The 22,955-nt window shown below is 39.8% G+C and overlaps 2 protein-coding genes across 3 annotated transcripts in view; one reads left to right on the top strand and one right to left on the bottom strand.

Annotated features, from left to right (window-relative positions):
• Positions 1-2,354: 2,354 nt before the first annotated feature.
• On the bottom strand, positions 2,355-5,605 carry TIGD6 (tigger transposable element derived 6). The gene is made up of 2 exons (XM_027841964.1): positions 5,414-5,605; positions 2,355-4,030 (listed from the first exon to the last, which is right to left on the bottom strand). The coding sequence occupies exon 2, from the start codon at positions 3,943-3,945 to the stop codon at positions 2,368-2,370; it is 1,578 nt and encodes a 525-aa protein (XP_027697765.1). The 5' UTR covers positions 3,946-4,030; positions 5,414-5,605; the 3' UTR covers positions 2,355-2,367.
• A 602-nt stretch (positions 5,606-6,207) lies between these two features.
• HMGXB3 (HMG-box containing 3) overlaps positions 6,208-22,955 on the top strand; it is a 58,378-nt gene continuing 41,630 nt past the window's right edge. For both annotated transcript variants that reach the window (XM_027841729.1, XM_027841728.1), the window contains exons 1-3: positions 6,208-6,275; positions 12,559-12,697; positions 15,117-15,291. In XM_027841729.1, the coding sequence (XP_027697530.1) occupies positions 12,561-12,697; positions 15,117-15,291 (312 nt within the window). In that variant the 5' untranslated portion in view covers positions 6,208-6,275; positions 12,559-12,560. The remainder of the gene's footprint in view (positions 6,276-12,558; positions 12,698-15,116; positions 15,292-22,955) is intronic.

Genomic DNA, 22,955 nt, shown 5'->3' with positions numbered 1-22,955 from the left:
ACTTGGTACCAGGATCAAAGCTTACCTGTTAAAAAAGGATTTAGTTTGGACACATTTCATATATCTATCAATTGATTTATTAAGTGCCTATTATATGCCCAGCACTATGCTAGGCACTACTGACTATACAAAAAAACTATAATACATGGCCTCCATCCCTGAGGGATTACAAGATTTAGTTGAAGACAAAACTAGAAAACACAGAACAATTAAGTGCTAAATTGTATGCTAATGACAAATATATAATAAATCAGAAAGAAACAAATCAAGGTAGACTTGAAGTAGTTGGAAGATTGAGGGTAAAAGGACTGAGCTAATTTTTTCAGGATAAGATAATGAATAGGACAGAGATGAGGATAGAGCCTTCAAGTATAATTAAAGGCACAGAGGCAGGATTAAGAGTGGTATAGGTTAGGGGAAATAACAGTCTGGCTTATCTAGATTTGGGGCATATTGAGATAAGAATGGTTAAATTACAGCCTTGGAAGTCAGGTTGAGACATTTGCATTTTATTCTGTAAGCAAAGAGAAGTCACTGTAGCTTTTTGGGAAGAGAAAGTGACATGCTGAATGCAGTGTTTTGGAAAATTAATATGGTAACAGCATACAGGATGGAATTGGACCATTTAAGCCAGAGGTGGGAAGCATGTGGCCTTGAGGCCGCAGGTTCCCCACCTCTGATCTAGGCTATTGCAGGTATGAGGTACTGAGGGTCTTGATTCAACTTGTGTATGTATGAAAATAGAAAGTGGTGAAACCTAGAGACATTGCAGAAGAAATGACAAGACTTGCCGACATCTTGACTAGAAGAAGGAAGAAATACATCACTTTGTTTTCTTGGCCTAAACTAGTTGAAAATTCAAAAATATGCATTCATTTTATTAATATAGTTATATTTGTGTTAAATAAAAATATCCAGAATACATAAATTTTGTATTTCTTAATAAGACAACTTAAATATCTGTTGTTTTTGGTGATGGAGGTTCTCCTAATACATCATGGCAAAAATATTCTCTGATATCTATAGCTAATCTGACCAACAGGAGACAGTTTCCCCTGCCCCCTCCACCCCCCCCAATGATTTCACAAGTTTCAACTTTGAAATATAACCAAACCAACACTCAGCATTCTTGAAGTATCCAAAAATTTCATCTGAAAAAATATCAAAATTCACCACCACCTTAAAGTTAAGTACCTTCTGACTGGTTTGCACCTAAAAATAAAACCTACATTTTTCTGAGTTGTGACAACTATTAGGTTAGGAATACAAAAAGATAAAGTGTTTTTTGTAGGAAAAAAAATCTTATTGAATTTTTCTAGTAACTTTTTTTTTAAAACCCTGAATTAAATCAAATCTAGCTTAACAGATTTCCACGAAGAACAATAACAGAGAAATTAGGAGCAATTCATTATTTTAGTCTCTCCCCTGGTGAGCAGGCAATGCAGTATGTTAATATTATCATATGGAACAGATTCTGAATTATCTACAGGTATGGAGTGAATGGAGTGAGATCTCAAATCAGGGTAGATCCAAACATATTCATATGCACACTCTCACACCTGAATCTCTTTTAAACCTCCAATCCTGATCAGAAGTATAATAGATGAACATCAGAAAACCTAATATTTCTATGGGTCTGCTCCTCTATTCTCTCTGAGCTCTGTGGTCCCTTACTATGGGACCACTCCGAAAACTTCAACTACCTCCTATGCCTACTCTTCTAAGAAAATATGTTCTAAATCCCTCCTATCTCATCTCCCTATTAGGGATAAACCCAAGTTGCTCATCTCTAAAAGGCTAGGAAACATGTTACCTGCTTAAGTAATTATATAGGAAGTACTTCTATCAAATTATTATCTTCTGAGGATAGGATGGGAAAGGTTTGGTTATAGAGAATAAGAAAAGAAGAAGTAGAGGAGAGCTGTGCCAAAGGACAATTCATCAGACTAGAGGAAAATTTGCAATGCTATGTAAAGATAATTGGTCCTAACTGCAGTAAACCATGAGGGGGAATGTAACAAAGCTGGGCAATACTAGATGCCATCTTTAGAGCAAAGTCGATTGTAAACTGGAGGAAAAATTCTGGGATCCAGCTAGACATTACGAAGAAGCTAACTGCAGGTCTCATGGATAATCTATAATGTGGTTAATCTTTCCACACTAAATTAAGAGATAATACAGATAGCAATCAAATACATCAGAGACCAAATCCCATTACAGCAAGTTTCAAATGTCAAAATCATTTCACAGTATTGGAATGTCAATGCAATAGTATTGCTTAAAATAAGTTCAAAATCTGAAAGGAACATTCTTTAGTCATGTTAACTATACCCTCAACATAAATAAAGATGAAGTAATTTTCCCATTTTATTTTGTTTGGAGAAAATCTGTAATTTTGGATTCCACAAGAGTATGTGTTACACTTGTCATTAAATATTCATCTATACCATTTAGTTGTCCAAAGACTGCATCAGGAACATCTGTACATGTAGAAAGGAATTGCCTGAGTTTTTCTACACTTGAAATAGCTTCTGCAATGGTTAGTTTTGGTTGCTCCAGCAAAGAGACACCTTCATCATCTTCACTTTCACTTTCACCTTCTTCAGGGCTTGTACCACTAATCATACTTTCAACAATTTCCACATCTGTTAACTCACGAGATATAAGTAAATCATTGTCAGCAGTTACAAAGTCCTGAAAAGTGACCTCATTTGGAACACATGAGGCAATAGCAACTGAATTCCATAATTTTTCAGTTGCTATATCTGGTTCATCATCTTCTTCTGGATCAGTATCAGTAAATTCCATTGGAATTATTCCTGCTTTTTGCCAGCACTTCACTACTGTGGATTGTTTAACAGACCACCATGCCCCAGCTATCATATCAATAGCTTGTTTAATGTTGATCTTTTCTTTGTCCTCATTATTGTTGAGGTTGAGAAGAATCTGCTTCAAGAGTCGACTCCTGTATAAAACTTTCATGGTGTGAATTACACCAAGATTCAGTGGCTGTAAAACAGCTGTACAGTTTGATGGAAGATAGCCAACCTGAATTCTTTCTAGACGTGGAAGCATGTTATGTGCAGAACAGTTGTCAATCAACATGAGAATTCTTCGTTCTGCTTGTTTCATCTTTGCATCAACTTTCATTAGCCACTCATTAAACAGATCTCGAGTCATCCACGCCCGCTGGTTGGCACGGTAATCACAAGGAAGTGAATGCACATTCTTGAAGCATCGTGGGGTAGCTGATTTACCAACAATCAGTGGTCTCATTTTTTCAGTTCCTGATGCATTGCAACAAAAAAGTGCAGTCAATCGTTGTCTGGCCTTCTTACCTTCTCTGCAGCAATCACCTTTAGCAGCAAGCGTATGTTGTGGCAACAACTGGAAAAACATGCCTGTTTCATCAGCATTAAAAATATCATCTGGGCTGTAGTCAGCAATCAGTTTTATAATTTCACCAGCATGCCATTCATTAACCTTATCTATTCCTATACCATTCATTAATTTATCATTATCCTCTCTGCAGATTGCTTTTAAAGCAATCCCATGTCGATCACGAAATCTATTAAGCCAGCCAACACTTGCTTGAAAATTGTCATAGCCTAGCATATTTGCCAAATTCAATGCTTTTTTTCGAATCACTGATCCACTTACAAGAATGTTTTTTGCATGAACTTCCTGAAACCAAGCAAACACAGCCTTGTCAATGTCATCATAGAGTGCATTACGCATTCTTTTTCGCTGTGGTCCCACTGATGCTTCCCTTACCTTTTCTTCAAATTTAGCACGATCTTTTAAGAACGTGGACAATGTAGAAGGAGTGATGCCAAATTCCTTTGCCACATCTCCTTTTCGCTTGCCAGAATCCACTGCTTCTACTACTTTCATTTTTTCCTCCAAAGAAAACTGTCGGCGTTTTTTGTTTCCTTTGTTAGCCATGTCCGCGGGATGAGGTTAAGGCCACAACTAACCAATGCTGTGTCCGTTCCTCCTCGCGTTTGCACTATGTCACAAGTATGGGAAACTGAGAAGAAAAAAGGAGGGGGCTGTCATGAACCAAAAAAATATGGTCTCCATCTAAATAACCCTGAGTCAGATTTTTTTTTTTTAATGACAGTAACTAATGACAAAGAAGGTAAGGTGTATATGTGTGTGCATGAGTGTATAGGTACTGGGGAGAAGAACTTAAAATAAATTAATTTTTAAAAGTACAGTGATAAGATATTCATTACCTAGGGTTTGAATATTTTCAATTCAGGTTTTCCAAGAAAGCTGTTGGCCTAATCTATGAGAAGCAAGACAAAATGGTGTAAATGTTAAGAAGAAAACAAAAGCACTGGCCTGGGAATCAAGAGACCAGGGTCTTTGTCTTGGCTCTACTCCTTATCAAGCCTGTGGTTTTGAATAAGTCACTGCAGCTCTGTGAGCCTCAGTTTCCTCATCTGTAAAATGGAGCTAATCTTTAAAGTCCTCCTCTGATGCTTTTAGTGCTGTGATAGGGAAGTGTCCATTTCCTCAAAAGTTTGGCCAGCAGAATATAAGACCAAGCAGGTCTTACTAAGCTGGACAAGCTTCTGAACATGGAACTGAAGATAGTCAATCCAAGTTATATCTATTGTCCAAGAACCAGTCTAGGGGTTGGCCTCCAACCAGTGTGTGAGGGGAGGGGAGGGGGGATTTTGAAGACAATCTACTAAAATGGGAGAGAGACTGTGATTTATGTTGCTAAGAGGTGTATCCACACCAAAGAAGTAATGAATCCTGGAGACACAAAATATGAGAGGATCCTCATGCTACTTGCCTCACTTGAATGTTGTTAATGAATAAAGTGAAATATGGGAGTATAAAAAGATTGGCCTACAAGGCAAGAGAAGCATCAGAAACACTTCTGAAGGGAATTGTGTTCTGTATTCTTTTTTCTACTTTTACGTGTTTTCAAACTTTAAGTATTAAAATAATTTTAATTATGGAAAAAAAAAGAATATGGGAACAAGAAGTATCAGGTAGAAGCTATTAACCCAGTTATACAGGTCGGGTATGCACAGGCAGCCTCATATAGCGGAAAGAGCGGAAAACTGGGAGCCAGGAGATCTGAGTTCAAGTCCCAGACCTGGAGCTGGCTTGTTCTTGGCAAGTCACTCCTAGTCTCTAAACCTCCGTTTCCAGCTCCGACCTTGCCTTTAAGCTACCGCGTCAGGACCAGGGAGCGGAGGGGGAGGGTCAGTCCCCCGAGAGGCAGGGGCCTGGGCTGTCCCTTCTCCCCTGCCGAGATCTAGGTGTCCCGGATCTCCCCAATCCCCAAACCCGTGCTAGGCTAGGGCGCTTCTGGCAGAGAAAGGCGCTAACGGAGGCCGGTCCTGGGCCTCCCCTGACGTTCACCTCCCCAGCTCCGCCCCGGCCCGGTTACCTCAGTGCCGCGGGAGTGCCGGGGAAACCGCCAGAGCCGCTGGGGAGGACAAGTGGCCCCCGGCACAGCCGCCCTCCCCACTACCGGTACCCCCAGCTTCCTTCGGCCCGCTTAGTCCTGTGGCCCGGAAGTGGTCCATCTCGCTTGGCGGCCTCCCTCCTTTCTGGTGAGCAGATGATCTTCCAGAGCCGGGGAAGGGGTGGGGGGGGGGGGGGGTGGGGGTGTAATGCTTTTGTTCCGCGCATGCGCCGATCCCATCCGCCGCCACAATCCGGGCAACTTTCCCTGTGATTGGCCAAAGGTGGACCTTTCTGCGCCTGCGCTAGCCCCTTAGCGTCACGTGCAGAGCGGCCTTCTTAGCGCGCCGGCGGCTGCTTCCGGCGCGTCGCGGGGGCCGCCGGGATCGATTTCCTTGGTGATTTGGGTAGCTGGTGTGTTTGTCCCGGCTCCTGCGGCCGCCCGGCTTCCCCACCCCTCCCTACGGCAGATCTGTCTGAGGAGCGGCCCGGGTTTAACTGGAGACTCCCCTCCCCTCTCCTGCTTTTCTTTTCCTCTGCGTCGCGACACTCCCTTGGGGAAGGAGGAAACGGGTGTCGTGCCTCCGGCGGCGGCGCGGGGCCGGGGGAGAAGTCCCGGAGCCCCCGGGATGCGGGGGCGACCCGGCGTCTCCCCGTCCCCGCCGCCGCTGCTCCTGCTCCTGCTGCTGCTGCGCCCGGACGCTGCCCCGCGCGCCGACCGCGGGAAGCGCTTATGCCCCTGTCTGGGCAGCTCGCCGGGTACTGTGCCCGCCCCGGGGCCTGGCGCCTTCGGGGATGTGAGCCGCGCCTGCCGCCTGCCTAGCGCCACCCCCGGGCGCTGCCAAGTAAGTAAGCCCCACGGGCCCGGAGCCTGGGCACCTCGTCCCGAGTGACAGACACCCCGGAAGCCGCACCCGGAATACCCGAGCCATGAGCCGTGGGAACCCACCTAGTGTCGGGGAGAGAGCTTTGCATTCCGAGTCCGCGAGCCTAGACCTTGTTGGGGGTCTGGTTCACGGGGCGTCGGCTCTGCCACCCCTGCTGTGACCTTGGGTGAAGAGTCATTTACCCGTGCCAGGCTTGGAAAATGAGGAGATTGAGCCTGGAAAGAAAGACGAAAATGAAATCCGTCCTGCCCTAGAGGAGCTTAGGTTCTTGGAGGGATGCGACATATTTACATATAAGTAAATAGAAAGTAGTTTGTAGGGGAGAAAAGTGCTAAATGGGTGGACCAGGAAAGGGTTTAGGTAGGAGGAGGCTAGGCGCTTGTACTTAGAAGGAAACTGGGGGTTTTATGAAGTAGAGACGAGGAGGGAGTGCATTGCAGATCTAGGGACCATTTATGCGAAGGTGTGGAGAAGGGAGATGGAACGTCCTGTACAGGGAATAGCTAATCTAGCAGACCAAAATGATTGGAATTCATTAAGAAGTATAATATAAATGTAAGAATAAGAAAATATGTGGAGGCCATTAAATGCTAAACTGAAGATTTTGCATTTATCATAGATGAAATAGGGGTCCACCAAAGATTTTTGAGTAGAGGAGCAGATATGAATTTGGCAACTTATGTGGATGCTGAATTGTCTAAGGGGAGAGACTGGAAGTAGGCGTGACAATTAGGAGGTGATTGCAGTAGTTTAGGCAAGATGTGAAGAAGACCTGAACTAGGGTAGAAACTGTGAATCAGTGGAGAGGAGAAGCATGTGAGATGTTTAGGGGAGAGGTACAATTGACAAGACTTGGCAACTGATTTTGTATGTAAAGATTAAAGCAGAAGGAAAGATCAAAGATGATGCCAGAGTTGTGAAAGTGGGTGACTAGAGGTATGATAATGCAGTCAACAGAAATAGAGAGAGATATTTGTAGGAGGGATTAAAAAAAACTTTTTTTTGGCGGGGGGTGTGTTATAATGAGTTCCATTTGCAATATACATGGGACATTCATGTGGAACTGTCCAGGAATTAAGGAGGTGTGAATGTTGATATCTTTGGGATTCTGTTGCATAGAGATGATTGACCCCATGAGAACTAATAGAGATTACCAAAAGAATGAACATAGAGAATGACAGAGAGCAAAGGAAAAAGCCTTAGGGAACACCCACATTTCTTGAGGGAAGGATCCGATATAGAAACTGAGAGTAATGGTTGGATATATAAGAAGAAAACCAAGTGAAAGTGGTATCCTGGAAGCCAAGGGAGAAGAGTGTTTAGGATGAGACTGGGAAGGTGTTCAGTTGTGTCAAAGGCTGCAGAAACCTCAAGAAAAATGAGAACTGAAAAGGCTTTTGGTTTTGAAGTCAGGGAGTCTAGAGTTTGACTCCTACCTCAGACACTTGTTAGCTGTGTAACACATAGCAAGTCACTGAAACTATCTGTACTTCAGTTTTGTCATCTGTTTAAAGAAGCAAATGGATAAGATGGCTTCTAAGGTTCCTTCTAGCTAGAAATCTTTGATCCTATTATCTAGCAATTTGGAGATCATAGATACCTTGGAGAGATCAGTTGCATTTGAGAGGTAAGTCAGAAACCAGATTGCAAACAATTGAGAAGTGAGTGGGAGGTGATGAATTGGAGGTGACTATTGTAAACTGGTGTAGACTGAGCCTGGAATTCTGTCTCTTGACTCTGAAGTCATTTCTCTTTATACTACACTATGCTGCACTATTCTTGGACAGCTTTTCTATTAAGGTTTTTCTTGTATCAAGCCAAACTCTACCTTTCTGCAATTTCCTCCCGTTACTTCTAGTGCTGTCCTGTGGGACTAAGCCAGACAAGTCTAATGCCTCTTCATTTTAACAAGTATTTATGTGAAAGGTGAGCAAAGATCCTATGTCTTCAAGGGACTTATATTCTGTTGAGAAGAAACAAAATATTTATACAGATGAGTAGAAGATAATTTGAGGAGGGAGAGAACAGTAATAATGATGCAAATCAGAAAAGACTGCCCATAGAAGGTGGTGCCTGAGCTAGGGAAGCTAAGGATTCTAAGAAGCTGAAGGAGTACGTTTCAGAAAGCAGGGGCAGGCTAAACAAAGGCCCAGTGCTTGAGATAAAATGGGGAACTCTAGGAATAGTATGTATTCGGACTTGGCCAAAATGTACCCTATAGGAGGGGATGGAAGATGAAAACATTCAGGAAGGGTAGGTTAGAGCTAAATTGTACAAGACTTTAATGCCAAGCTGACAAGTTAGTACTTTATCCTTAGAGGAAATTAATTGGGAGCTGTTGAACATTTTTGAGGAAGATAGTGACACCTGACGTGTAGGAGATGACATCGAGGTTGAGTCACAAGCATGAGTGATGTTAATCAATATTCAGAAAGCATTTCTTAAGTGCTATGTATGTGCTAGGGACATACTAAAGTGCTGAAGATAAAAGGTCAAAAGTGAGACCATCCCTACCTTTGATTGATACATAATAAATTTGTAGAAGTTAATATGAGGAGGCATTGTTTTGTTCTTTGTATGTGTATCTTCAGTGTTTAGCATGGAGCCTGCATAATATAGGCACTTAATAATTGCTGATTGATTGATTGATAAGTCATGAGGGTGAGGTTCTAACAACTGAGGTAATGGGGGAAGTCTTTTGAAGAAAGTAGCCTTTGAAGTTTTGGAAGGAGCTAGTGGTTCCAAGATGAGGAGATGTGGTTATGAGAGTATCCCTGAAATGGGGAACAGCCTGTACAGAGGCATAGAGGGGGAAAATGAAAAGTCAAGTAAAAGGAACAGCAAGTGTACAGGTTTTTCTGGGATGCAGAGTGCTTGAGGGGAGGTAAGACGTAAGTATAAGTATCCTAGAAAGATAGGGTGGAGCCAAATTATTAAAAAAGAGGAATTTGCATATTATCCTAGAGCCATTAGGAAGTAACATAATCAGAAGCATCTCTACCTGAGAAGTGACTTGGTTAGACCTCTTCTTTAGGAGTATGAATTTGACAGCTGAGTGGGGAATGGAGTGGTTTGGGGCGATCATGTACGCAGCTATTGAAACAGTTTGAGTGAGAGTTGATGGCCATTTGAGTCAGTCAAATAGAGATGACAACAATCAGTAAGCAAGTGCTAGGCACTGTGGATACAAATACAGGAAAGAAAATCTCAGCCCTCAAGAAGAGAAGAGAACAGATGAAATAGTTTATGGAGATTGGACATCAGGACTTGACCAGTGATGGAATGTGGAGAGCAGGGAAGTAATGATGACTGTGACGCTGTGAACATAAGAATGGGTATCACCAGAAATGGACAACTTAGAGGAAGGATCAGTTTTGAGGGAAAGATAATAAGTTATATTTGGATATGTTGAGTCTTTTTGCTTATGATAGTTCTTTAAATACGTGAGATAGTGATCATGTTCTTTCCCTCCCCCTCACCTCATCTCTAGTTTCTTTAGACAGAGGTCCCCTTATCAGTTCAATTCATCCAGCATTTAAGCACCTACAACTATGCCAGACGTGAGAGATACAAAGATAGAAGAGAAAACAGTTCCTCCCCTAAGGACTTACTTGGGAAACAATATGTACACAGAAAAATAAATACAAAATATACTCAAATACAAAGTAATTTCAGGAGAGGCAGGGAGAGTACTCACAGTAGGTGGGATCAGGAAAGACCTTGTAGGAAGCAGCGCTTGATTTGAGCTTTGAAGAGAAGCAAGGAATTCCAAGAGGAGGCGGTGAGGAAAGAGCATTTCAGCATTAGGGGTATTGCCTGTGCAAAGCCATGGAGAGAGAATGGTTTGTGCAGGGAACAACAAACAAGTAAACCAAGTTGGTGAGACTGTAAGAGTGTTTAAGGAGTAATAATGTGAAATATGTGGAGAGGCTGGTCAGTGACGGACGTATATAGGTTTTGATTACAGGAGAGTGACATTTGTATTGTATCTAAGAGGCAGAAAGGAACCACTAAAGCTTTTTTTTTTAAATTTTTAACATGTGTTTTTAAAACTTTGGGTTACAAATTTTCTCCCTCCCCACCCACCACTGAAGCTTCTTAAGCAAGAAGTAACATGGTCACAACTGTGCTTTAGGACTTTCACTTTGGCAGCTTGTATGAATGATTAGGGGGCGGGCTTAAGGCAGAGGGATCTGTGAGGAGTCTATTACAATAGTCCTGGAGAAGAGTGAGTGGAGAGAAAGGGACAGATGCAAGAGTTCTTGTAGAGGTAGACTCAAAAGCCTACTAGTTAGATAAAGGAGGTAAGAGAGGGTGACAAGGTCTAGATGAGTACAAGGTTGCAAACCTAGGTGACTAGAAATGGGTGTGGCCTTCCTTAGAGGAAATTAGAAAGAAGTCTGACTTTAGAGGGCAAAATGACTTCAATTTTGTAAATATTGAGTTTGAGATGGCTGTGCCTGTGGAGATACCTAATAGGTAGGTGGTGATAAAGGACTGAAACTCAGTAGACAGGTCCTAACTATGAAGATATGGAAGTTGTCTAGAGGCTAATGAGATCACCAAAATAGTAGAGATTGAGAAGAGGGTCCAAGATAGAGTCCTAGGGTATGCCCATACTTGAGGGAAAAGATATGAAGATGATCCAATGAAGGAGACTGAGATAAAATAGTCAGAGATAGATTGGACAAGAAATAGGAAAAAGGAGTGTCACAAAAACTCTGGAAGGAGATAGGTGGTCCCCAGTGTCACATGCTATGGAGAGGTCAAGAAGGTTGAGGACTAAGACAAGGCCACTGGATTTAGTAACTCAGATCTTTACTAACTTTGGAGAAGGCAGATTCAATAACCATCCTGCTTGCTTTCCTCCAAGATGCACTCCAGTTTGTCATATGCTGTGTCCAGAATGGAACACAATATTCCAGATCCAGTTTGACCAGATCCCTTAGTAGTTATAAACTTCTTTAAGGATTGCAGTTTTTTCATCTCTGTTGTCTAATATAGTACTTTAATTGTTGCTGCTTAATCATTGTTGTTGAATTTGACGTGATTGAGTTGTCATCTCTTTAATATATAACAATCTTTTAGGGTGAAGGTAGAAGAAAGGTATGACTGGAACAGTGTTCCTGAGAATGTGGTATTTAACTTTCAGACAGAAATTACTCAAATTGGTCTTTCAATAACAATTACCTATTTTATGGAGAGTACTGTAGGTCCTTTTCTCCTGGTTTTCTACTAAAAAAGGAAAGTTTTATTATCTACATTTGAATCTTGATTGATGAACTCTCCTTAAATCCTATTCAGGATTTTCAGATTTTTGAAAATATCCTTCTGAGATGGAATAATAATACTTTAGTCAATCACTCAGCATTTATGAAGTGCTTGCTGTGTACCACGTACTGTGTTAAGCACTGAGAATACCAATACAAGCAAAAAAAAAAACCCCATTCCTTACCCTATAGGAGCTTTCATTCTGTTGAAGGAAGACATTATATTAAACAAAGCTGAAGGGGAAAGAGGGTCATGCTGGCATAATCCAGAATGCAACCTTTTGGAATACTAAAAGGTGGCTGGCCTGGGCCCCCTCCTTAAATGTAGGTTCTGGGAATGGTCTGGGGTAGATAGTACTTTCAAGGTGTGAATTCCAGGACTGAAGTTGTCTTCCAGGATGAAGGGGTTTTGGGGGCATAATATGGAGAGGACTAGAGTGCAACTTGGTGCAAAACTATTTACTGCAAAATTGAACTTTTTCTTAAATCCTTTAAGAATTTTTTCAATATATCTTGGGGAATTTTCCCAAGTGATTGTTTAGTTTCTTGACCAATTCAATAAACATTTATGCTAGATGCTACAGGGGACAAGGGGCAACTAGGTGGTACAATATGGATAGAGTGCCAGCTTGGAGTCAGGAAACTCATATTCCAGAGTTCAAATATAGCCTCAGACACTAGGTCTGTGACCTTGGGCAAGTCACTTAACCCTGTTTGCCTCAGTTTTCTCATCTCTAAAATGAGCATAAGGAAATGGCAAACCATTTCAATATCTTGCCAAGAAAATCTCAAATGGAGGCAGGAAGAGTGGACATAACTGAAATGCCTAAACCACAAAAAATGAGGAACAAGTCATCTGCTTTGCTGTGGTGCAGTTTTATAGGTTGCATCAGGTGATATCGTTCCATCAAACCGGAGTTTGTCTTCTTTCTCCTTTATTGTTTAGCGTGTTTGTATTTTACTTTCTAAAGGGATGGATGCTCCATATGATGGTACTGAGGTAACTGTCGTCATGGAGGAAATTGATGATACTTACTCTTACTCCTCTCCTGGGCCACCCAAGAAAAAGAAGAAATATAAAATACATGGAGAAAAGGCCAAGAAACCTAGGTAAGGTAATTCTCTAAGCTTTTAAGTTTCCTGACCGCAGTTCTGTTTCTGGGCTTCTATATATTCCTTGTCCTAAACTACTCACTTGGTTTGGGGTTTGTGCAGTTCAAGCCTATCACAAATCTTAGTGATCAGCAGATGACAGAATTATATGACTTCAGAGATCACTTCAGCTAATCAGAACGAGATTGTTCTGTAACTCAATAGAGGTTATAAGGCATTTTCCCCACAAAAATCATTGAGAATTTAGAGTCAAGAAACCTACATTTGAATCTTAGATCTGATGTCTTCTAGCTATGTTAAAACTTACACAAATCACTTAATCATTCTGAACCTGTTTCCTTGTTTCCAAAGTAGGAAGAGTAATAGTAAAGCTACCTGATTGACAAAGTTGACTTGAGTGTCAGAGGAGATAGTATGTAGAGCTCTTCTAATAATAGAGAGCTTTAGAAGCCTAAGCTGCTGTTACTGCTAATACTAATATTAGCCATCTTTTACTCCTGCCCAACAAATCTAAGTCATTTTCTGTAATGCTAATGATTTCCTCACCAGTCTTGTCCTGTTTATTTTGAATTATCTGTAGTATTCAGGGTACTATAATCGTTTATACTTATGTAACAATTTTCAATTACCAAGTATTTTACAGATATCATCTCACTTGCTCCTCATAGTAACTGTGGGGTAGGTTTTGCCTCTTATCCCTATTTACAGGTGAGGAAACTGCCGTTCAAAACAGTTGATAAGTAGCAGAGCTAGGGCTCAAATTCTGACCACATGTCTGGGGAGTCAAGGACCTTTCTACTTTATCTCTGTTGTCCAACAGACCAATCATATTTTATTAGTCAATATTAAGACATGTAGTGTAACTCTAAGCTGGTTGCTGTCATTATACAAACCTCCCCTGTGGTTCAAGAGAATTTCCAGTAGAAAGTAGAATGTTGTGAGGGACTGTCTGATGTTGGCAGTTGCCAGTTGGGCGCTGTGGCAAGAGTAGGGTAAGATCTGGGTATTTTGGAAGTCGAGGCAGGGGCTGTGGTAGGCGGAGTCGTGGTGAACTGGGATGGGCTGGGTACGGAGAAGTCCTGAGGCAGTGGGCAGTGCCTACCACAGCCCCTGCCTCGACTTCCAAAATACCCAGATCTTACCCTACTCTTGCCACAGCGCCCAACTGGCAACTGCCAACATCAGACAGTCCCTCACAGAATGTGACTGGCAGGTATAGCAATTTGTATTCTCAATAATATTTTCTTCCAGCAAAAAAAAATAGCTCATTAGGAAAAAGTTAGGAAGCCCCTTCTCTATATATTTAATTTATATGAAATTACTTTGGAAAATATAAAGTGTAATATTAATACATTTTTGATTTTTAAAAAATAAGTAATATAAGTTATTGATTTAATAATATCCTCAGAGCATGCATAGTTTTTCTCCCTCTGCCCCTTAAACCTTTTTCCAAAGCTATTGAGAAGGATTTTTCACATCCTTTCCTTTGATTTGAGGAGTAATGCCCTACAGACAGAATACAGAATGATAGAGGAACAAAAGGTGTGGATGATCTATAAACTGGATAATTAATACATGAGTAATCTGTCCCTGAGCACTGCCTATGTGTCTAAGCACTTCCACCTATTCATATGAGCATTTGATCCTGGGCTCTGAAAGCTAGCTAACCTACATGACTATATTTAAACTGTGGTCTATAGAAAACTAAACCAGCTTTCAAAAAGAAGTGGCAAAGGGCATTTCTTATTGGCTTTACCCCTCACTTTGGCACTTAATCATATACCACCACGTATTATGTGTGTTTGAGGTCTGTGTGTCTATCTCCTCATGTATAGTAGAAGGAAGACTGAACTTGGGAGTCAAGAGACCAGGTGTTTAATCCTACCTGCATCATTGGTGGGTTTCAGTTCTGGCTCTGGTATAAACATACTGTGTGATTTTAGGCAAGTCCCTTCTTTCTAGGCTTCTTTTTCCTCCTCTGTAAAATGAGGGAGTTAGATTAGATCTCTCTGGAAATCTGTGAATCAAGAAGAGTCATAAACCTAGTAAGTGTCTTGAAAGCAGAGACTACATCTTAAGTTTGTATGTATCGAATACAGTTAGATAGAGGAAGAGGTGTGGCATAATGCATAGTTAGGAAGACTTTGGTTCAGATATCGTATCCCATGCTAGCTTTGTGACCATGGGCAAGTCACCTAACCTCTCTGTCTCAGTTGCCTCATTTGTAAAATGGGAGTGATAGCTGTAGCACTTACCTTAAAGGGTTTTTGTGAGAGTCAAATGGGATGATAAATGTAAAGCACTTTGTAAACCTTAAAGTACTATATCTTTATGTCACTTATTACTACTGTTAGGTGCTTCCTACATAATAGTTGGCTGAGTAAATGAAAACTTTAAGGACTTGTCTGTGTTTCAGATCTGCTTACCTCTTGTACTATTATGACATTTACCTGAAAGTGCAGCAGGAACTTCCCCACCTTCCCCAGTCTGAGATCAATAAGAAGATCAGTGAAAGCTGGAGGCTTCTTAGTGTGGCTGAGAAGAGCTACTATTTGGAGAAGGCCAAATTAGAGAAAGAAGGTTTGGATCCTGTAAGTTACTTTACCTACCAGTGCTTTGAAACCCTTAAAATACAATATTAATATAAGCTGCTCCTATTAAGCTCATGCTCTTGTCCAAGGACTTTGGGGAAAATAAACTCCTGGTTCTCCTTTGTAGTTTTTGCTTTCTTCAAAGGTAATCTGAGTGGCTATATAGTATTTTTAAAGATCATATTATTTCTCCAGAATCCTTTCTGATTCTGTCCTAATATTTTTGTCAGTCTTTTTGGTGCCAAAAGGATATTGAGTCAATGATTTTAGAGGATGTCTAGGATGGCTCCCAGTTCCTTTTCCTTGATCATGGCTGATAGATTGGAGTTCATAAACTTTTCACAGATTCACAGAATTTTAGAGCTAGAAGGAATCTCACAGCTTATCTAGTCCAGCTGATAAATGAAAGGACTCCCCAGTGTAACATACCAGAAAGATGATAACTCAGTCTCTCTTCTTGAAGACCTACACTTCTTGAGATAGCCCATTCCACTTTTGAATGACACATTGTTAGTGACTTCTTCCTGACATCAAGCCTAATTTTGCCTCTGTAACTTTCAGCCACTGCTCCTGGTTCTGTCCTCCTGGGCAAAACAAAACAAGTCTTTAACTCAAAGAAAGCTGTCTTTTCCTCCTTAAATCTTCTCTTCAGGCCAAATATTCCCAGTTCCTTCAGTCAATACTCATACAATATGGGCTCAGGACCTAGCCTTGTTGCCCTCTTCTAAACACTCTAGCTTACCAATATTTTTCTTAAACTATGGAGTCCAGAACTGAACACAAATAACTCCAGGTGAGATCTTTCAAGGGAAGAGCACAGTGACTATCCTCTCCTCATTCTTTGAATTTATGCGTTAAGAAAATGCACCCCAAGATCACATACATTATTTTGGCTCTTACATCACACTGCTGATTCATTGAGCTTGCTTGCATTCCAACCTTGTCTCCCTGACCTTACACTTGTGAAGTTTTTTTTTTTGTACATAGGTGTGATATTTTACGTATGATTCAGCCCAATTGTCTAATTATCTTTCTGGACTTTTTTTTTTTAAGAGCCTATCATTTAGAGTGTTAGCTATCATTCCTAGCTTTGTGTCATCTGTAAATTTGATTAATGTGCCGTTTCTGTGCCTTTATTCAAGTGATTGATAACTGACATTAAACAACATAGGGATCCAAAGACCCCTACAGTACTTCACTGTAGATTTGCCAGTTTGGCATCAAACCATTAACAACTTCTCCTTCTCTTTAGCCATCTAGTGAATTCTGGATCTGTCTAATTATATTTACATCTAGTCCACATCTCCCCATCTTCTTTAAAAGAAGAGTATGAAATGCTTGACTCAGAGTTTTGGTAACATCTTAGTAAACTCTATCTCATCACATTCTCCTCATCTACAAGTTTAGAAATCCTGTCAGAAAAGGAGATTAGGTTAGTTTGGTACAACTTCTTCTTGAAGAAGCTGCTCTGTCTTTTTGTAATCACCACTTCCCTTTCTTGGTATTTGCCAACAGTTTCTAGAATTTTCTAGGAATCAAAGTCAAGCTTACTAGCTATAGGTTACAAACTCTGTTCACTTCCCTTTTTTGAAAATCAGGACAATATTTACCCTTCTCTAATGTTGTGATGCTTTTCCTGTTTTCCATAATCTTTCAGGTGTTATTATCATGGTTCAATAATTAGATCTGCCAGTTTTCAGTGCCTGAAGATGTTTTTCATCTGGGCCAAGCAACTTTAGGTCATCAAGGGCAAAGAGGTGTTTTCTTGCTATAGCTCCTTACTTTTCTTGAGTATCAACTCTTTGTTAGTCTTTTTTGTTCTATGATTCCAGTGGAGAGATTATTCTCTTTGACAGAGAAAACAGAAGCAAAATAAAAATTGAGCAGCTCTTCCTTCTCTCTTTTGCCATTATCATCCTATCTACCCTGCAGAGGTCCTTTTTTCTTTCCAGTATAGCTTTAAAAAAAAAAAACAAAACCATTTTTGTTTTCCTCAGTTTTTCTTCCGAGCTTTTCCTCGTTTTGAGCTTTATCATTCCTGGTACTGTTTTTAAAATGTTTGTTAATTTTTATTGATCTGTTTTGTTTTTTTCCGTAGTCAGAATTTCTCCCAGGATCCTTTCCCTTTCCTTCGCAAAGAGCCGTCGCCTATAATAAATATTTTTAAAGAGGAATAAAAAGAAAAAATTAAGAAAAATAAACAGAATGGACTAACATGTCCAAAAATTGTGGAAAATAATATATAATATATTATACCTGTGGACCTCCTAACTTTGTGGAGGAGTCGGTGGAAATATCTTCTATCTCTTCTTTGGAACCATTCTTGTTCTTTGTAATTTTGCAGTATACACTCAATTGTTTTGTGGCGGTTCTTTCCATTTTCATTGTTGTATGTTATTGTGTATGTTGCATGTACTGTTTTCTTGGCTGTTTACTTCATTTGCTCCATATCATGTAAATCTTTTGATGTTTCTCTGTTTTTATCACATTCATGTTCCTTACAGCACAATAATATTCCATTATATTTACATAGCACAGTTTGTTTAGACATTCCCCAATTGATGGACATGTGCTTTGTTTACAATTCTTTGCTCCTATAAAAAAGTACAGCTATAAATATTTTGGCGTATTTAGAGACTTGTTTATCTGTGACTTTCTTTGGGGTATAAGCCCAATAGTGGAATCCTGACTCAAAGGGTATATCTTGATGCTATTTTTACAGGATGGTGGCATATTCTTATTCATCTTCTATTATGTGGCATTAGTTCCATCTCTGTACATTTCTTTCCACTCCTCCCTCCCAATTTATTTTTTTATTTTTAACATTCTTTTAAAATTTTGAGTTCCAAATTCTTTTTCTCCCTCCCACTTTCCTCCACCAACTGAGAAGGCAAGCAAAATATCAATTATACATGTGAAATCATCCAAAACATATTTTCATATTAGCCATATCACAAAAATAACAAAAGAAAGAAAGAAAATTATACTTCAGTTTGCAATCAGAGTTCATCAGTTCTCTCTCTGGAGATGGATAGAATTTTTTCATCATGAGTCCTTTGGAACTGGTTTAGATCATTGTTTTGATCAGAGTAACCAAGTGTTTAACAGTTGATCATCATTACAACATTGCTGTTACTGTACACAGTGATCTCCTAGATCTTCTCACTTCACTTTGTATCAGTAGGTCTTGCCATGTTTTTTTCTGAAACCACCCCTACTCCACCTACCTCTTCATTTCTTATAGGACATTATAGTACTTCATCACAATCATATGCCGTAACTTGTTCAGCCATTCCCCGATTGATGTGTATCCCCTCAATTTCTAATTCTTTTGCCACCACCAAAAGGGCTCCTATAAATATTTTTGTACATATAGATCTTTTTCCCCCTTCCCCCCACCCTTTTTTTTTTAATCTCTTTGGAATACAGACCTAGTAGTGGTATTGCTGGGTCAAAGGATATGAACAGTTTTATAGCCTTTTGGACATAGTTCCAAATTGTTTTCCAGAATTGTTGGATCAGTTCACAATTCCACCAGCAGTGCATTAGCATCCCAATTTTTCCGCATCGCCTCCAACATTTGTCATTTCCCTTTTCTGTCATATTGGCCAATCTGATAGGTGCGTTATGTGTTGGTACCTCGGAATTGTTTCAATTTGCATTTCTCTAATCAACAGTGATTGAGAACATTTTTTTCACATGCCTATAGATAGTTTTGATTTCTTCTTCTGAAAACTGCCTGTTTGTATCCTTTGACCATTTATCAGTTGGGGAATGATGTCTATTCTTATAGATTTGACTCAGTCCTCTATATATATGAGAAATGAGGCCCTTATCAGAGACACTTTCCAACCCTTTATTTGAACTCTGTATGTGTCTTGCTGTTTTAAGTGTGTCTCTCATAAACACCATTGTTGGCTTCTGGTTTCTAATCCATTCTGCTGTCCACTTCCATTTTATGGTTAGCTTATTCCATTGACATTCACAGTTATGATTATTGTGTATTTCCCTCCATCCTATTTTCTTCTGTTTGTTCTTTCTTCTTGTTCTTAACCTCCTCAAAAGTCTGTTTTGCTTCTGATCACTGCCTTCTTTAATCTGTTCTCTCCTTTTATCATTCTTCCTCTCCCCCCCCCATATTTCTTATCACTTTTCTTCCTATGTCTGTACTGGGTAAGATAGATTTTTATACTCAACTGAGTGTGTGTGTGTGTGTGTGTGTGTGTGTGTGTATTCTTCCTTGTTTGAACCAATTCTGATGAGAGTGAGGTTCAAGCATTGCCTAACCCCCTCTTCCCATTTTCTCCCTGGATCACTGCCTTGTTATGGTAAAGGGGCTTGTGTAGCTCAAGGTCATGCAGGGTCACCTAAGATGGACAAGTGTTCGGACAAAACTGTTCTGATGGAGAGTTCTGACAAAAAGTTATCCACTGGAGAAGGAAGTGGCAAACCACCTCAGTGTCTTTGCCAGGAAAACCCTGCGGACAGTAAAAATCATAAAAGAAATGACATTGGAAGATGTGCCCCTCAGGTTGGAAGATGTCAGAAGCAGAATAGATTAAGAAGAGGTAGCATGAATACACAAAAAAACTATACAAGAAAGATCTTCATGTCACCAATAACTATGATGGTGTGGTTACCGATCTAGAGCCCGACATCCTGGTGCATGAAGTCAAGTGGGACTTAGGAAGCATTGCTAACAATAAGGCTAGTGGAGGTGGTGGAATTCCAGCTGAGCTATTTAAAACCCTAAAAGATGATGCTATTAAAGTGCTACATTCAATATACCAGCAAATTTGGAAAACTAAATAGTGGCCACTGGTTTGGAAAAGATGAGTTACATCCTAATCCTAAAGAAGGGCAATGCCAAGGAATGTTGAGATTACTGAATAATTGCACTTACTTTACAAACCAGCAAGGTTATGCTTAAGATTCTGCAAGCTAGGCTTCTGCAGTATGTGAACTGAGAATTATCAGAAGAGTAGGCTGGTTTTCCAAGAGGTAGAGGAACTAGAAACCAAATTGTCAGCATTCACTGATTTATGAAGAAAGCAAGGGAGTTCCAGAAAAACATCTACTTCTGCTTCATTGACTACACTAAAGCCTTCAACTGTGTGGATCATGACAGAGTCTGGCAAGTCCTCAAAGAGATGGGAGTACCAGATCATTTTACTTGTCTCCTGAGGAGTCTGTATGTGGGCCAAGAAGCAACAGTTAGCAACCTGGAACAATTAATTAATTTAAGATTGGAAAAGGTGTTCAACAAGACTGTATATTGTCACTTTGTTTAATTAACTTATATGCAGAGTACATCGTGAGACATGCCAGGCTGAATGAGTCAAAAGCTGGAATTAAGGTTGCTGGGAGAAATATCAACAATTTTAGCTATACAGACAATACTACTCTGATGGCAGAGAGTGAAGTGGAATTAAGAAGCCTCTTGATGAGGGTGAAAGAGGAAAGTATAAAAGCTGGCTTCAAGCCAAAAAAAAAAATTAAGATCTGAGTAACTGGTCCCATTACTTCCTGACAAATAAAGGGAGAAGAAATGGAAGCAGTGTCAGATTTTATATTCTTGGGCTCAACTATCACTGTAGATAGTGACTGAAGCCATGAAATTAAAAGATACTTGCTCTTTAGAAGGGAGGCTGTGGCAAATGTGGATAGCATACTAAAAAGTAGAGATATCACCTTGCTGACAAAGTTCCATATAGTCAAAGCTTTGGTTTTTCTAGTAGCAGTGTATGGCTGTTGGACTGTAAGGAAAGCTGAGTACCACAGAATTGATGCTTTTGAAAATTGTGGTGCCGGAGAAGACTTTTGAGAGTCCCCTGGGCAGCATAGAAGTAAAATCAATTAATACTTAAATTAATTTGGACTATTCACTGGAAGGTCAAATACTGAAGCTTAACTACTTTGGCCATGAAATGAGAAGACAGGATTCATTGGAAAAGACCCTGATGTTGGGAAAGATTGAAAGCAAAAGGAATAGAGGACAGCAGAGGATGAGATTGTGTCATGGAAACAATGAACATGAGCTTGGACAGACTGAAGGGGATAGCGGAGTATAGAAGGGCCTGGCATGCTATGGTTCATGGGGTCACAAAGAGTTGGACATGACTAAACAACTCAACAACAACTCCCCCTCCCCATTTTTCCCTCCACTATAAAAGCTCTTCCTTGTGCACTTCTTTTATGTGAGAAAATTTCCCCCATTCTATCTCTTCCTTCCCCCTGCTCCCAACGTGTCCCTCCTTCATACTCCTTCATTTTTTGAGATCATACTAACATAGTAGACTCACACCCTTGCGCTCTCTATGTAGACTCCTTTTCACTGCCATACTAATGATAAAATTCTTAGGAGTTGCATATATTGTCTTCCTGTATAGGAATGTAAGCTGTTTAACTTTACTGAATCCCTTGTGATTACTTTTTCATGTTTACTTCTCATGCTTCTCTTGAGTCTGGTTGGAATGTCATCATTTCTTTAAAAATCTAAGTTGGTTAATGACTATTCTGTGCATCCAAATTGACCTCTTCCAACAAATTCCATTTTCCTCCATATTTAAATCAATTTCCTTTGTGTCTTCATAATTTCTTTCTTGAGCATCTCCCAACATTCCCAGGTTTATTTCCTCTGTTAAAATTTAATCCATGGGTTCTCTAACTTGTAGCTTGTCTTTTTTATGCCCTAAATTTTGAGTATTTGCTCATAGACTTCTTAGGAGCTGCTCTCTGTGGTCTCTAGACTGGGGAATATACATAGGTAGTCTTTTCCTTTCCTTATCTTTTTTAATTTAAAGCCCCTTTCCTTAGATTTGCAAGACACTTGGCAAATACTTCAGTACTCCAATAAATCTGTGCCCTTTCATCTTGTATAGTTCCTGTCCTCAAATTCTTTCATAGGTCTTCCACAGAGAATATACCCATTACTCCAAAGGCCTTTGGTACTTCTTTTTTATCTTGAAATATTAATTTATCCTGGCAGTTTTTGTCATCTTACTACTTGGAAGAGTCAGCCATGGAGATTAATTGTTTATCCTTACAACTAAAAGGTTTATAAACTTGTTAAATAAAGCAAATCTTAACATTCATCCTTTAAGGATCTATTATTTACATTAATTTGATTAGAGAAGTACCCTTTTATTTCTATTATTTGGCTCATAGCCAGGCAACAAAGTATAAATTGCTAGAGTACTGAACCTGAGGTAAGAATACCTGGGTTTAAATATGTGTTTTGACACTTATCAAGCTGTTTGACCTATGGGCAAGTTATTTAACTTCAATGAGTTTCATTTTTCTTACTTGTTAAATAGGGATAATATTTGTACTACCTACCTCCTAGGGTGGTTGTTGGTAAAGTATTTTATAAATCTTAAAATGCTGGAATCTCTGAATTATTGTTGTTCCTAACATAATAGTTCTCTTCACCTTTGCTAAACCCATGTTGACATTTTCTTTTAATATTTTTTGGTGTAGAGCCTTGTTAATGGGTTTTTGAAAACCTACATATTTTGTATCCACTGGTTTCCCATTATGCACATGTTTATTTACCACTTCTAAGAACTCTAGTAGATTATCCGGGCATGTTTTTCTTTTTATAAATAATTTTCCTTCCATTCTCCTCCCTCTTGCTAGAAGTTGTTTTTTTTTTTTTTAATGTT

This window comes from Vombatus ursinus, unplaced genomic scaffold (genome assembly GCF_900497805.2).
Source record: "Vombatus ursinus unplaced genomic scaffold, bare-nosed wombat genome assembly UNPS02014863.1, whole genome shotgun sequence".
NCBI classification, from domain to species: Eukaryota; Metazoa; Chordata; class Mammalia; order Diprotodontia; family Vombatidae; genus Vombatus; species Vombatus ursinus.
This window is presented reverse-complemented; position numbering and strand designations above follow the sequence as displayed.

Bases quoted from the DNA above. Each gene is read 5' to 3' on its own strand.
- TIGD6 (XM_027841964.1), bottom strand. From the start codon at position 3,945: ATGGCTAACAAAGGAAACAAAAAACGCCGACAGTTTTCTTTGGAGGAA.